General features: G+C 58.1%; 2 protein-coding genes across 2 annotated transcripts; one reads left to right on the forward strand and one right to left on the reverse strand.

The window, feature by feature from the left end:
• Nucleotides 1-382: 382 nt before the first annotated feature.
• Nucleotides 383-9,208, reverse strand: STXBP2 (syntaxin binding protein 2). Its single transcript, XM_047777229.1, has 19 exons — nt 9,081-9,208; nt 7,710-7,759; nt 7,339-7,420; nt 6,784-6,860; nt 6,556-6,634; nt 6,361-6,464; nt 5,524-5,672; nt 5,231-5,315; nt 5,013-5,143; nt 4,807-4,914; nt 4,479-4,536; nt 4,263-4,328; nt 4,087-4,167; nt 3,616-3,754; nt 2,765-2,874; nt 1,924-2,019; nt 1,110-1,195; nt 840-997; nt 383-531 (listed from the first exon to the last, which is right to left on the reverse strand). The coding sequence occupies exons 1-19, from the start codon at nt 9,115-9,117 to the stop codon at nt 446-448; spliced, it is 1,782 nt and encodes a 593-aa protein (XP_047633185.1). The 5' UTR covers nt 9,118-9,208; the 3' UTR covers nt 383-445.
• A 3,768-nt stretch (nt 9,209-12,976) lies between these two features.
• Nucleotides 12,977-15,313, forward strand: PCP2 (Purkinje cell protein 2). The gene is made up of 4 exons (XM_047777276.1): nt 12,977-13,431; nt 13,994-14,108; nt 14,365-14,489; nt 15,138-15,313. The coding sequence occupies exons 1-4, from the start codon at nt 13,348-13,350 to the stop codon at nt 15,255-15,257; spliced, it is 444 nt and encodes a 147-aa protein (XP_047633232.1). The 5' UTR covers nt 12,977-13,347; the 3' UTR covers nt 15,258-15,313.
• Nucleotides 15,314-15,315: the final 2 nt, after the last annotated feature.

Here is a 15,315-nt window from a genome sequence, read left to right on the forward strand (position 1 = left end):
AAAACGTGTGAGGACACAGGGAGAAGATAGCCATCTACAAGCCAAGGAGAGTGGCCTCAGAAGAAATCAACTCTGCCAACACCTTGGTCTTGGACTCCCAGTCTCCAGAACTGTGAGTCTCTAATCTCTGTTGTTTTGGTCACCCTGTATGTGGTACTTTGTTATGGCAGCACTAGCAAACTAATATACCCAGTAAAGGCTCTGATAAGTCCTGCAGTTAGGAGCCCCTGTGAACACCCTGGGGGAAGGAGGTGGGGGAGGAGAAGCAGGAAGGGGGTCTAACTCTCTGGGGGTGGGAATCAGGCATCATTTTCTGGGTGCCTGTCCTCACACAAATGCCCCTGATCCTGTTGTGCCACAGTGGGAACTCCTGGAGCCAGTATTCAAAAGGAGGAGTTTATTTCTCCAAAAAGGGAGAGGGGCAGGTCAGATGGGGGTGAGAGGGTCAAGGCAGGGAAATGTCCTCCAGCTTCTGGTCCAGCATCTTGAGGTCATCCAGGAAGCGGGTTGGTGTGAGAATGTGGGAGGAGCCTGGTGGGCATGAGGGCAGAGCTGGGTGTGCTGCCTTGGACCCTGATGCTGCACTCCACAGCCCCCCTCCATGTCCCCAGCCTGAGGTCTCAGGAAACCAGGTCCTGACTCTGAGGACTCAGAAGTCTCACCCCCTGGAAACAGAGGGGTCCACTCTGACCCCTTCCCTGGGAAGCCAAGCCCTAGCCCCTCGGGAGTCCAGCTACTACTTCTCACCCAGGGCTCCCAGAAGCTACCCCTCCAGAGGCCCCTGATCAGTCCCCCAGGGAACCCCCTCCAGCCCAGGGACCCCAGTCTCCGCCACTCACCAATGAGCACCTCCCACTTGCCATCAGTGGCCCTGGTCACCTCGTAGGCAGCCCTCATCTCTGACATCGACACACCGCCCACAATGTAGATGATAAGCCGGGGCCCAGCTCGTGCCTCCACGCCGGCCTTGTTCTTGTGCCAGTGGCCAAAGCGGGCGCTGTGTGGGGAAAGCAGGCAGAGGTCAGTCTGAGAAGAAGGACCCCCACCCCACCACCAAGCGTCACCCCCCACAGGCCTGGGCATGGGTGGGGGGTGGCCCTGGGCCTCACCTGACAGCAGCCTGGGAGCTGGGCATGGGGGCGGGGTCAGACACAAAGGGCCACAGCTTTCGATCCAGCCGGTCCTCCATGGCATCCTGGGGCCAGAGTGGGGAACTGAGGAGAGCAGCCCAGGGTCTGGAACCCCCTCTGTGTGTTCATGAGCCAAGGTCCTGGCAGAAGCCCTACCCTCTGCATTTCCAACCCCTTGGTGACCCAGAACCTGGGGCCCCTAGCCCCTTAAGGACCTTGCTCCTGCCCAGCTCCTCAGGTACCAAGGAGTGTGGACACCCATTCCCTTGGGAACCCAGCAGTCTGAGCTCCCTGCCCCTCAGGGACCCAGAAGTCTAGGCATCCAGGATCCACCGGGATAAGAGGTCCAAGGTCACAGGCCTCCAAGCAGGCAGAGGTGCCAGGACTCCACACAGATTCCGGGAAGCCAGAAAGCCTGGTCCCTGGCCTGGTCCTTTTTGCTGCTGTTGCTCTTGGCTCCCAGAATGGGCAGGGGCTGGCATGGGGAGGACAAAGGGGACCCAGGGGGCTTTCTAGGGGCAGGAGAGACTAGAGAGGAACAGAGAAGGAGACCAGCGGATGGAGAGGAAATGAGGATCCCCTACGAAGGACCCCTCTGGCGCCCCAGTTCCTCTCGTGTGGACTTGGGACATCCCCCTGGCAGCGCAAATCGGATGCCATGGGGATGCCCATAATGAGGGATTTTCCCTTAAGCCCCGGGGCTTAGGCCTATGATCATGGAGGAGGCTGAGCACTGCCTGGATGGCGGAGCAGTGGGGGGAGAGGGTGAAGTCAGGCCCCACCCCCCATGTACCTCCATCACATCCTTGACGACCGGGGTCCAGCGAGACAGCTGATAGGTGGGTTCCAAGCGCTCCCTCCGCTCCAGCCGGCTTGAGGTCCCAGAGCCCTACAGGCAGAGCGTGGCAGGGCCAGTGGGGGAATTGGGGAGAAGGAGGCAGGTCACAGATGGTGCTGGGGACTTGTCTGGCTTGGGGAGATTGCAGACAAAGATGAAGAAAGGGAACAGAGAACCAGAAAGAGACAGAAAGGAGTGAGGGAGACAGAGAGCAAGCGTGAGGAAGAGAAAATAAGAGGAAATACAGAGCCAGTGAGACAGAGGTGTGACAAAGGGAAAGGCCAGGATTAAGAGAGAGATGGGGACAGACGTGGGAGGATTCAGGGGAACTGAGAGGTGGGGGACAGGGCGACAACGGGAGCCTAGGAAAGAGAGGACAGGCAAGGGGAGAACGAGAGAGGGGCCCACAGCCCAACGGCGGAGGCAGGGTTGGGGGAGGTGGGACATGAGAGCCAAGCACAGAGGAAGCTGCTGTGTGTGTTCTGGCAGAGTGGGTGGCCCTCCAGGAGCCCAGGGTCAATCATGTGCCCCATGCTGGTGACCTGGCTGCCTGCCCCAGGGACTCAGACCACATGCACCCTGTGGGCACCACCACCAAGACTGGGGTTCTGATTACACCCAACCCCCCTGCAGCTGGGGACAGCTCTGGTGTCCCCAGGTCCTCAGACCCCACTCAGGGCTCTCTGTCCCCCAAGAACCACATCGCACCCCATGTATGCCCGCCCTGGTGGTGCCCTCCAACCCTGAGGCACCCCACACCCACTTCTGCCCTATCTCTGATGACACTATGGCATACCCCCGCATTGGTGATAGTGGCCCCCAGCTGCTCCAGGTTCCGGATGAGGCTGCTGTGTGCCTGGACATTGGCATGCTGGATCAGCTTGGCCAGGTTTTCCTCACTCACACCTAGAGGAGGTGGGGGATGGGATGCTCATGGGGGGGGTGGGGGGGTACAGAGGTGGTCACCCTGTGCTGGGTTGAGGCAGTTGGGGTGGTGTGAGGAGGTGCTGGGGCCAGGATGGGGGCATCCTGCAGTTGGGAGGCCCTCAGGACCAGGGGAGCCACCAGTGTGGTGCAAGGGGATAGTCTTTTTTTTTTTGTCTTTTTGCCATGTCTAGGGCTGCTCCCATGGCACATGGAGGTTCCCAGGCTAGGAGTCGAATCGGAGCTGTAGCCGCCAGCCTACACCAGGGACACAGCAAGGCGGGATCCGAGCCGCGTCTGCAACCTACACCACAGCTCACGGCAACGCCGGATCCTTAACCCACTGAGCAAGGGCAGGGATCGAACCCACAACCTCACGGTTCCTAGTCGGATTCATTAACCACTGTGCCACGATGGGAACTCTGTAAGGGGATATTCTTGATGGGGATCCCAGAGGGGGCGGTAGATTGGAGGATCCTGTGGAATCATCTGAGGGGGGCCATTTGGAGGCGTCATAGATTTGGGGGTCTCCATGCCAATAGAAGACAATGGAGGGGGTCCAGGGTCCAGAGGAGTAGCTGTGGGGTTTGGAGTATCTGGCATGCAGGGACATCCCAAGGACAGGAGAACTGTGAGGCTGAGGGATTCCCAGGACCACTGGAGGCTGCGCGGAGTGGCGGTATACCAGCCCCCCGCCCCCGCCCCCACCCCATCCCCACCCACCATTCCTCAGGAGGATGTAGAGCAAGAGAATCCGGATCTTGTCATAGGCTGGCACTGCTGCGTCCAGCAGCACCGGCACAATCAGCTTCATGGCGTCCTTGATCTTTTCACCCTCTGCGTCGGAGCCCATGGCTAAGTCCTGCGGGGCAAGGTGGGGGGGGCAAGGTCAGCCACTACGTTGGGGGGACCAGGTAGGGCAGGGACATCCCCACGGACCTTGGCAAGACCTTTGTATTTCATTTCACCCTAGTACCAAGTCTCTGAAGGTTCTATACCTGTCCACATAGGCCCCACCTCTCCACAGGCTCCACCCTCTCGCTGCCCCAGCCTCCTCCCCCTACATACCTCTCCATAGGCCCCGCCCCTTGCCCAAGTCCTAGCTGCCCACTCCCGGACCACACTCCGCCCCAAAACGCCTTTCCACAGGCCCCGCCCCTCACAAGGCCACACCCCTGCCCCAGCCCACCCCACCTGCTCCACACTGCACAGCTTCTCCACGCAACCTTTGAAGCGCTTCATGCAGTCGTCGGCTAAATGCAGATGCGTAGAATACTGCGGGGTAGGAGTGGGAGTCGGGGTAACAGAGACGAGTCAAGGTGGAGATGCAGTGGCAGCTGGAGGGAGGAAGCTTCCGCGCCCCCGCTCACCTTGTTCAGCTCCTTCTGATACTGCGGCATCTTTTTCAGGATATGGGACAGGTCTTTGATATTGGCCTGGGGAGGGGGCCGAACGTGAGCAGACCCTGCCTACCAGACGCCCCTACTCCAGGCGCCGGATCCAGACTGAGGCCCCGCCCCCTCCGTGAGGAGGGGGGGCGTTCCTCCCAAACTGCCCACGCTGACGCAGGCAGACCTGCGCCCTACCTTGTCTGTGGTCAGCCTCTTGCTCTCACAGAATGTCTTCAGGAGCTCTGTGACCTTCCTGACGGTGAGAATAAGCAGGAGTGAGGTTGACGACTGTTATTTGGGGGCAGAGTTGGGAGTTGCACGGCCAGGGGAAAGGGAGCTAGGGGACACAGGCCAAGTGCAAGACCGGGGACGCTAACTGGGGAGGCCAGCGGAGGAGTGTGTCTTGTGGAGCGAAGCTCAACCAGAGCAGGAGGCATGTACCCACCCAGTCCACAATGGGGGCCCGGGGGTGGGGACCGCATGCGGAAGGGCCCACACCGGGGCGCCCACCGCGTGCACGCACTTGGACACGTCCGCGATGTGCATGTGCCGAAGCTCCACCCACAGGTCGTCGTCCTCATCCAGCAGCACAGCCTTCTCCCGGGCCTCGCTGAGCCCAGTGGTCTCGTACCTGGGGGATTGGGAGACCTGAGGGTTAGGAGCACTGGCTGAGGACCCGGGCCCCGGGTCTGCAGTGATCGCAGAGGGCGAGTTCCGGGGTCCGCCCACCTGTACGTGTCCTGCTCGATGGCCAGCAGGTCATAAGCCATGGCCTGGAAAGTGAGCTCATGCAGCAGTGGAGACACGGGATCGGCTGCTCGGTCCATGATGAGTAGCTGTGAGCGAGTTTTCTCAGGGCCCTGGGGTGCATGGGGTGGGCAAGGATGAGAACATTGACCCCGATCCTGGCTGGGGCCTCTCCCCTCCTCCCCAGAGAGCCCCCTCACCTCGCCCAGACTGGGAGTGTCGGCCTTGAAGGCGTTCAGCTTGGCTAGGACAGCGTGGGCCAGCTGGGCCGTATCCTCTGGGCCCCTGAGGGTGGGGTGGGCAGAAGCGGGGAGGGGGGGGCTCAGGGCATGAGGTGAGGGAGGGATGGGCAGAGACTGGGACTCAAGGATGGGGTTAGGGGTGGGAGTCAAGGACCAGGATGAGGCTGGGGGCTGGGGTCAGAAGACAGGTTAAAGTCTGGAAGCAGGAGGGGGGGCAAAGTCAGGAGTCATCCTCGGGAGGGGGTGCCCACTTGCGGTAGCGGATGGCTGGGTACTCTTGCAGTGTGGCGCAAAGGGTGGCGATTTGTTGAGCCAGCACCTCAAGCTGCCGTGCCCGCTCACCTGCCCGGAAGGGGCAGTAGAGGTTGTAGGTGCTGTGGGGCGCATCCAGGGAGAACACCTGGGAGGACACAGTGCCAGAGCCCCTGCTGGAGGTGCGCCCCTCCGGACCCCAGCCGCCACCAGCTGCCACTCCTGGGGGCTTCCTGTGGTCTCTAGAGCCTCTTTGCCATCCAGGGGCCACATCTAGGACAGCCCCCAACAATTGCCTAGAGGAGAAGGTGACTTTCCCCCTGTCCCCTGCGGTGTGGGCGGGAACTGAGATGTGCTCTACACTGCCCCCTGCCCTTTCCCAGGAGGACAGAACTCCAGGTGCCCACAGTAGTAAGAGCTCATTCTGGGAGTTCCGGAAACTAGTCTGACTAGTATCCATGAGGACATAGGTTCAATCCCTTGCCTCACTCAGTGGGTTAAAGATCTGGCGTTGCTGTGAGCTGTGGTGTCGCGGTCCCAGATGCGGTTCGGATCTGGAGTTGCTGGAGTTGCTGTGGCTCTGGCATAGGCTGGCAGCTGTAGCTCGATTCGACCCCTAGCCTAGGAACCTCCATATGCTGTGGGCACAGCCATAAAAAGCCAAAAAAAAAAGAAAAGAAAGAAAAAAAAGAAAGCTCATTCTGCCCGGCGTTGGCCCCTTTCCTTTCCGGTTCAGTGTCCCCTTTAACTTGTCTCAGTGCCTGTTTCCGAAGGAACCTGGGATGTTCAGTGACAGACCCCACCCCCACCCCTCCCAGGACTAGGCTGGACTGTACCTGGGCCTCATATGGGAGGAAAGCAAGGTGGATCTCTTTCAGCGTCTTCACCATCTTTGCCAGACGGGAGCGGCCCAGCTCACTGAACAGGGGCTCCGGGCAGGCTGTGCCACATGGGTAATAGGGGGCATCAGGCCAGAGAAGCCCCAACACCCCCTGGCCCAGACCCCCAGAGCCCTGGCTTTCCTCACTCACTATCGGTGAAGAAGACATGTGCTGCTTTGTAGGTGAAGGTCGGTGTCCCCCGGAAGTCTGCGATCAGGGCCTGCACTGACTGGGGAAGGCAGATCACTTTCCGGGGTTGGCCACTACCCCTAGCCTGACCATCCCCTGCCCGTGTCTCCCAGCTGCTGCCTGTCCCCTGTACACACGCAGACATGCACGCATGTGCACGCATGCACACACACCCATTCACATAAGCACCTTCTCTGTGGGGCTCAGCAGATAAATGGCCTCCAGGCTGGGGATGGGTTCGCGCCGTTTGTTGATGTCCTCAACAACTAGTAGGAAGAGAGAATGGGGCCAAGGCCCATAAGGAGTCTCAGACTCAGGAAGTTGGACACTTGGGAAGGAGGCTTAGATGCTTGGGCACGTGAAAGGGTGACCTCCCTCAGGGTCCAAGGCAGGTGATGGGTCACACAGCTAAGAGCTACAGAGGCAGGGTTCTCCACATTTGGGGGTCACACAGTCATACCCCCTGGGGATGTCCCATAGAAAGTTGCACACTCTGGGGGTCACACACTGAGTTCACCCTGGGAGTCCTATATGGGGTTCCACACACAGGGGTTGCACAGCTGGGGAGGCTGCCCCCTTAAGGGTCGCAGTCAGGGAGCCCTGTGTGGGAAGCCTGCCTATTATGGGCTAGCGAATCAGGGCTGTCTATGCAGGAAGTTGCATACTTTGGGAGTTCTGGACAATTTGAGGGGATCCCACACTCTGGACCCATCTGGGCAGCTTGGGGTGGGGGTGTCCACTCACTGGTGATGCCCTCAGCCAGGATGTCTGACATCTTACAGCAGGATGACAAAATGCGCATGCTCGGGTGGTCCATGATGAGCACCTGCCCAGAGGGATGGACAGATGGACCAGTGGACCAACAGAGGGCGGGAGAGGCTGAAGCTCTTCTTGAGGAGGGGCTGGAGTGGTGGACAGGCCTGACAGCTTCAAGAGCTGGTTGAACAGGAGGACCCAGGACCCCATTCCCCACATGACTCTATCCCAGATCTGCCCATCTGATCCCATCTCTGTGGACTAGCAGCCTCCTCAGGGAGCTGGAGGGAACCCCACATTCAGGGCCTGCCCCCCGTCCCCACCATGGGTTTGGACAAGGCATTCTGTCTTGCTCCTACCTTCCACTCCCCATCCTTCTTGACGCTCCGAATGACTCCACTCAAAATTTCTGCAGGGAAGTGAGGGCCAGGCTCAGAATGCCGGGTCCTCTGGGCCCACCACACCACAAAACCTTTTGGGTCCAGGGCAGCACCTCCATCTGAACTCCCAGTAACTTCTCCCCCTAGTCCTGTGAGGTAGTTCCTGGTCACCCTCGATTTATAGACAAGGACATTGAGTTTCAGAGAGAAGTTAAGTTGCCTAAGCACCCTGGGCATCTAAGTGGCCAAATGCCTACAGCATAAGTAGCCACTGGATAAATGCTTTTAGATAAACAAATAACTGGAAAGCCAGGACTCACATAACAGGTCTACCTGCCTCCAGAGCTGGCCTCAGCTATTTGAGAGAACTCTTGCTATTTGAGTTCTCTTGGTGAGATTTCAGCCACGCCCTCATTCCACCTCCATCAGTTTCCCCTGGACCAGAACTCAGGATCCCTAGATCCTTGCTCTGAGGGGTGCCTGGCTGTGGTCATCCCATTACTCAACTTCCAGCCTCAGTTGTCTCATCTGTAAAATGGAAGCAGTGGCTTTCCTGCCTCCCCTTTAACCCCTGTATAAGAAGCTCCTTTTTCAGTTGGGTTGCTGGGCATTTGAGCCACACTCCGTGCTGCCTAGTGAAGGGAGTGGGTAGAAGGGACAGGGCAGCTCCGCCCAGCAAGACTGTCATGTACAGTGTTATCAAGGCAGCCTGGGCCAGGGCGGAAGGAGCTGCTGAGGCCGGAACTACCGGAGGTGGGGGAGGGAGCGACCTCCACCCCCCCTCCAAGAACCCGGCCCGTGAGGCCTGGACGCCTGGTCCCCCCCCCCCCGCGCCCCGCTGCATGGAGCTCCTGGGGACTGGAGAAGGAGGAAGGCGTCCCCTACTCTTGGACCTGGATAGCGGCCTGGACACGCCCCCTGGGCATTCTCACCACCTGGGGTCACTCATCAGCGCACCCAGCCCGGCCCCAGTCCACATCACCGGGCCTCAGGGGTCCAGCCTGTCGGACTTTGCCTGACTCAGAGACCCTGGTCTCTGGATGTCTAGCTGTGCCATAACCCCTCGCTGTCATCCCAGCGGGTCCCAGAGTCCAGGCTTGGCACCTGGCTGCGCCCCGCTTAGTCTGATCCCCTTGGGTTCGCGGAGTCCAGTCGCCCAACTTTGTTCCGCTCTCTCACGGTGGAGCTGGGACGTCCAGCTAGGGCCAAGTCCCCGCCCGCCCCTTCGAAGGTCCTGTGCTCGACGCCCAGACTGGCCCCCGACTCCCCACCGCCTGGGTCCCAAGGTCCGTGCGCCCCCAGCCCCCGCCCCCAGGGGACGCAAGAGCCCGTCCCCGGAGCGGCACTCACTTTCCCCCACCACCGCCTTCAGCCCCGAGGGCGCCATCTTCCCCTAGGGGCGCCGCCGCTTCCGGGTCTGTCCCAAGGTGGGGGCGTGGCCCTTCGCGTCATCCACGTGGACCCCGCCCAGCGGGACCTGGCCCCGCCCCTGCGCACCTGGCCCCGCCCCGCCGTCTGTTCTCGGAAAGAAGGGTTCTTCGCGGAACTAGACCACGGATGTGTCCACGTAGACGTGCACCTAGTCCCTGAAGGGGCATATCCCGAGGACACGCTCACAGACGTGAGCTCAGACACACTTCCCTCGCTTGTGTCCAGCGGGAAAGTGGGATTGCAAGGCAAAAATCCCTTAATCTTCCCCAGGCAGAGCTCCACTCTGCCAGAAGTTTCTCTGTGTCTCAAGGACACTGTGTGCCCACTCAGAGCCGCGGGGCCACTGTGAGTCACTTCTGTACCCGAGTTTAGCAGCAATAGCGGGCTTGGGCAACAACTGATGAAACTGGAGAGGAGGCTTGTAGCGATGGCTGGAGCTAAGCCAGCGCCTACTGTGTGCTAGGGACTGGTGCCAGATTCTCCATGGATCCTGACAGGAGGAGGATAGACAATGAAACCACGGCTCAGACCCTTGTTGAAGGCCACGTGAGGAGTAGGCCTATTGCAATGGGAAACACCAGTCTGTCCCAGGAAGTATGCTTGTCACAATCTTGCTGATACACACAGGGATTCAGTGGCATGTTCAACTGCTTGCACACTCACATACACCTCAATTCACACTCAACTCCAAATTTCAGGGCCTTCGCCTGCTGTGCACCAACTAAGGGCTGACACCTTGTCAGGCAGAGGGCACAGTCCAACAGCACCCAGACAAATGGGGTCCTGGATTTAAAGTGTGACACATTGTGTAAATAAAGACACCTGAACTGGTTCAGTTCCAGATCGGTGCTTTTATCTGATCATGTTTAAGAGTCAACCAGGTGCTGGTCCCTCTGCCACTTACATGGGACAGGTGTAGAGTCCCAGCAGTGAATAAGATCAGAAAGGCTGGAGTTTCCATCATGGCACAGTGGAAATGAATCCGACTAGGAACCACAAGGTTTCGGGTTCAATCCCTGGCCTCGCTCACTGGGTTAAGGATCTGGCATTGCCATGAGCTGTGGTTAGGTCACACACATGGCTCAGATCCTGTGTTGCTGTGACTCTGATGTAGGCCGGCAGCTGTAGTTCCGATTGGACCCCTAGCCTGGGAACCTCCATATACTGTGAGTGCAGCCATAAAAAGCAAAAAAGGAAAAAAAAATCAGAAAGCCTGCCAGGTGGCACTTAAAGTTGAACAGAGCCCATTGACAGAGGAGTGGATTAAAAAAAGATGTGGTACATATACATGTTAGAATATTACTCAGACATTAAAAGGAAAGAAGTAATGGCATTTGCAGCAACATGGATGGACCCAGAAATTATCATGCCAAGTGAAGTTAGTGAGACACTAGTGTCATATGCTATCACTTATATGTGGAATCTAAAAAAGGACACAGTGAACTTCTTTTCGTAACAGATACTGGCTCACAGACTTTGAAAAACTTAGTTTCCAAAGGAGACACGTTGGGGGTGACAGGATGGGCTGGGGGTTTGGGATGGAAATGCTATAAAATTGGGTTGCGATGATTGTTGTACAACTATAAATGCAACAAAATCCATTGAGTTAAAAAGTTGAACAGAGGAAGAGCAGGAGACAGAAAACAATCAATTATGCCTTCAGGAAATAAACAGTGATAAGATAACAAGTGCCAAGGGTTGGGGGATGCTTAATTTAGGTGGTGCCAGAGGGCCACCCTGAGGGGGTGGCTTTTAAGCATAACCCTGAAGGACATCAAGAAGTAACCATGCAGAGAGCAGTGGCTGGAATGAGGTGAGAGTGGGGTTGAGTGTTCCCTTATAGGAAGTGAGGTTGGAGGGGCTGCAGAGGCCAGATCTCTTTAGAACATTGTGGGACTAATCCAGACCAATTTGTCTGCAATTGAGAGGTTCCCGGAACCCAGGACATTTAATGCTAAAACTGGGACAGTCCTGCGCAAACCAGGATGTCTGGCTGTCCCCTCTCTGTAGGAGTTAGTTTGAGGTTTTCTTTCCTTTTTCCTTTTCTATTTGTTTCTTTTTCACCTTCTCTTTCTCTCCCTCACTCCCTCTCTCCCTTCCTTTATTTTTTAAATGGCTGCACCAGCAGCAACACTAGATCCTTTAAGGCACTGTGCCAGGCTTGGGATTGAACCCTCACCTCTGCAGCGACCAGAACCACTACATTCAGATTCTTAACCCATTGTGCCACAATGAGAACCCCCTCTTCCTCTTTCTTCCATAGCTTTATTGAGATATAATTCACATACCATACATTCGCCCACTGAGAGTGTACCATTGGATGGCTTTTAGTATATTCACAGTCGTGCATCCATTACATAAATTTTTAGAACAGTCCCATCACCCCCCGGGTGTTTGGGTTTTCTCCTGAGGACAATGGGGTCAAGGGAGAATTCTGAGCAGGGGAAGTAGGGGAGCCCTGAAGCTCCTGGGAGGAAGGATGGGTTGCAGGGGCAAAGCAAGGAGCTAGGAGACCCCCAAGGAAGCCAGGATCCTCTCTAACTCCTCAGCCTGCCCCCTGGTGGTGAGAATCTAGGTTCTGCCACCCCAAACTCTACTCAGTGAAGGGGACCAGGGTCTTCTGCTGTAATGGGCTCGAGGGTGTGTTGCCCACCCCTGGGGTTGGGGGGAACAACTATGTTGAAGTTCTAACCCTCAGTACATTAGAACGTGCCCTTCTCTGGAAATAGGGTTGTTGCAGTGCAATTAGTAAAGATGAGGTCGCGCCGTAGCAGGGCAAGTCCCTGATACAATGTGACTGGTATCTGTGTCTTTGGACAGCTATGTGAAGACAAGGACAAAAAAGGGCCATGTGCAATAACAGAAGCAGAGACTGAAGGACCGCAGCTACAAGCCAAGCCACACCAAGGGCTGCCGGCAGCCACTGGAACCCAGAGAGACAGGGAAGGATCCTCCCTCTATGTGCTGCAGGAGCAGAGCCCTGCCAACACCTCGACTTCAGACCTCTGGCCTCCAGAACTGTCTGGCGATAAATGTCTGTTGCTCTAAGCTACCCTGCTTGTTGAGGCAGCCCAGGAAACTAATGTGTCCATGGAGGAGCAGGACATCACGTTGCCATTGGCATCTTGGGGCTGTGGAGAGGGTGTGAATGTGGGCTCTGCATGGCAGAGGGCTGGCTGGGGAGGAGGACAAGCTTCTTCACTCGGGCAGAGGTGGTGACTGTGTGACCCATGTTTCCTGAGAAGGAACTTCAGCAGGCTTCCAGAAAGGCATCTTGAGGAGGGCATGGGGGGCAGATGGGGTCTTCCCAGCAGCAACCTCTCTGGGGGCACCAGGGGCTTTCCCCCTTGCCTACTGTCCCCAGGTTGGGCTGGGGTGACAGGTCAGGAAGGGAGAGCAACCTGGAATTGGTGGGGGGGAGTTAGGGGCCCCTGGACCTTCCTGTCTTGGGGCCTGGGGGTGGGGATGAGACAACTAGACCCCTTTTGGGTCCCTGGTCCCAGCTTCCTCTTCTCCCACCACCTGCAGGTGGCAACTGCCTTTCCAGCAGATAAGGTGGGCCGCAGACCTCACCTGAGCTGTCCTGTTGGGCTCTTTTTTTTTTTTCTTTTTAGGGAAGCACCTGCAACACATGGAAGTTCCCAGGCTAGGCGTTGAATCGGAGCTGCAGCTCCAGCCACAGCCACAGCCACAGCCATTCTAGATCCAAGCCACATCGGCAACCTACCTTGCAGCTTGCAGCAATGCTGAATCCTTAACCCACTGAGCAAGGTAAGGGATTGAACATGAATCCTCATGGATACTAGTCAGGTTCTTCACCCACTGAGCCACAAAGGGAACTCTTCAGCCTGTCCTCTCCAGATAGGGCCCAGCCAGCCCAAGCTCCCCACTGTGGGGATGCTGATTTGGCAGGCTGTTGCTGCAACCCACTAGTGTGCTTGGGACCCCGCGAGTCTTGCTGGGCCAGCAAGGTCCAAACCCAGGTCACCCTGCCTCCTACCATCACGGCAGTCCCCACATCACACTGCAAAAGCAATTATCTGGATCATCTTTATGGGGTTTAAGCTTGGGTAGGAGCAGATGGGGTGTGAGCTGGGGATTTGGGGCTGGGTACCCACTCCACCCACGTCTCAATCTCTTAAAAAGCCTTCTCTGGCACAGGGTTGGGGCAGAGGCCAGCAGAGAAATGGACGGGACCCAGGAGAGGGAAGCAGGGACAATGATGGACCAAGAGGAGAAGGAAGATGGGGGCTCGGCCTCATGCATCGAAGTAAGTCCCCCCTCCACAGCCCCCAACTCCAGGGCTCCTGATTGACAGAACTAATTAGTTTGTAGGGCACCTAATTAGTAAGCCTGTCTCCTGGGACCCCTGACCCAGTTACTGCCCAAGAAGGTGCTGGTGGGCAGGAGGGTCTGAGTGTCTAACCCAGCCTGGGGGCAGAGGTTAGGGCTCTCGGTGCTGACCCTGGTGAGATGGGGGGATGCAGGGACTGAGGAGGGGCCCCTAGGACATTCCCCAGGCTGGTGTCCCAGCCCCCAGGCTGCCCTGCCGTCAGGTCCCAATCTAGGACGGAGGGACGCTGGCACCAGCAGCCTCTCCCTTGAGGCAGTACCACGTGAAGTGGGCCCCCTGAGGCGGGGGAAGGATTGGGAAGGAGACTCATGTCTCATTTGGAGCAGCTCTGCAGGGCAGCACATCGGCGGGGACCATGGTGAGAGCCACGGAGGAGGGCGGAACAGGCCCTGGGGTTGGGGTGGAAGCTGGCCGGCCAGGAGGGGAGTCGAGGGGTCCCCCAGCTAAGGGGCCGACTGAACTGTGTCTGTGCCCTCAGGCGGGCTCTCCAGACCAGGAGGGCTTCTTCAACCTGCTGAGCCACGTGCAGAGCGGCCGGATGGAGGAGCAGCGCTGCTCACTGCAGGCAGGGCCAGGTCCAGCCTCCGAGAACCGTGAGAGTGGGCAAGGGGGGAGTCCTGATGGGGGGAGCACAAACAGGGCATTTCATAGGGGTACGGGACAAGGGGCCATTTGGGGGACCTGTGGAAAGAGTGAGAAACTGAGTAGGCAAGTGGGGAGAGAGATGCCTGTGGGTCTTGGGGTGAGAACGTGAGGAGGGGTCTTGGGGTGAGAATGTGAGGAGGGGTGGAGGGGTGAGCTGGGTTTCCTAGAGCCTGAGGTCCTCCTCTCAGCCTCTGCTCCACACAGAGAGCAGCCCTGCACCCGAGATGGACAGTCTCATGGACATGCTGGCCAGTACCCAGGGCCGCCGCATGGATGACCAGCGTGTGATGGTCAGCGCCCTGCCTGGCTTCCAGCCTCTGGGCCCCAAGGTAGGTGACATTCTCCCAGGGCTGAGGAGAGAGGAGCCGGGCTGAGCCCACGAGCCCTGCCTTCCCACCCCCACCTCTGTCCATCATCTGGACAGGGGAATGAGTGCCTGGTCGGTCGGAGAGCCCACCTTGTGTCCCTGCCAGTCACAAGACCCTGGCCACTCCAACACCTCAGTTCAGAAGGAGGACAAACGCCCAGACAGGGCTGGGGAGGGATCAAGGTCATGCAGGAGGCATGTTAAAGTCAGAACCATGGCTGGAACTCATGGCTCCTGCTCCTGAGTTTGAGAGCTTGGAGGAGGTGAAAGAGAACAGACCCCCTTCCTGGGAAAGCACCCTGAGGGTGGAGGGCCCATGAGCTCGTGCACAGGACACATCCATACACTCACATCCATTTCACACGTACCCACCCACAGCTGGCATTCTGATCAAGACCTTGGTGAGATCCCCAAGATCCATTAGCTCCTAAATAGCACTCTAAATGTTGAGTAACTGAGGAAAGCAGGAGCTCAGGGATGGTGGGACGGGTGGGGGGTCGGGGGAGGCAGGATGTTGGCTGCCACCTCCGCCCTCCCTCCAATGTCTGTGTCACTTCTGGCCAGCACTGCCCCGGGTCCCTCCCTCTGGCTGACCCTTCCTCATCCACAGGACGGAGGGCAGAAACGAGCCGGGACCCTCAGCCCCCAACCCCTCCTCACCCCTCAGGACCCGTCTGCTCTCAGCTTCCGTCGGAACAGCAGCCCCCAGCCCCAGACACAAGCCCCCTGAGGGCCTGAGGCATCCTGGGCCCCACTTGGCCCCCAAAAGCAGACAATAAAACACTTCC

This window comes from Phacochoerus africanus, chromosome 4, assembly GCF_016906955.1.
Source record: "Phacochoerus africanus isolate WHEZ1 chromosome 4, ROS_Pafr_v1, whole genome shotgun sequence".
NCBI lineage: Eukaryota > Metazoa > Chordata > Mammalia > Artiodactyla > Suidae > Phacochoerus > Phacochoerus africanus.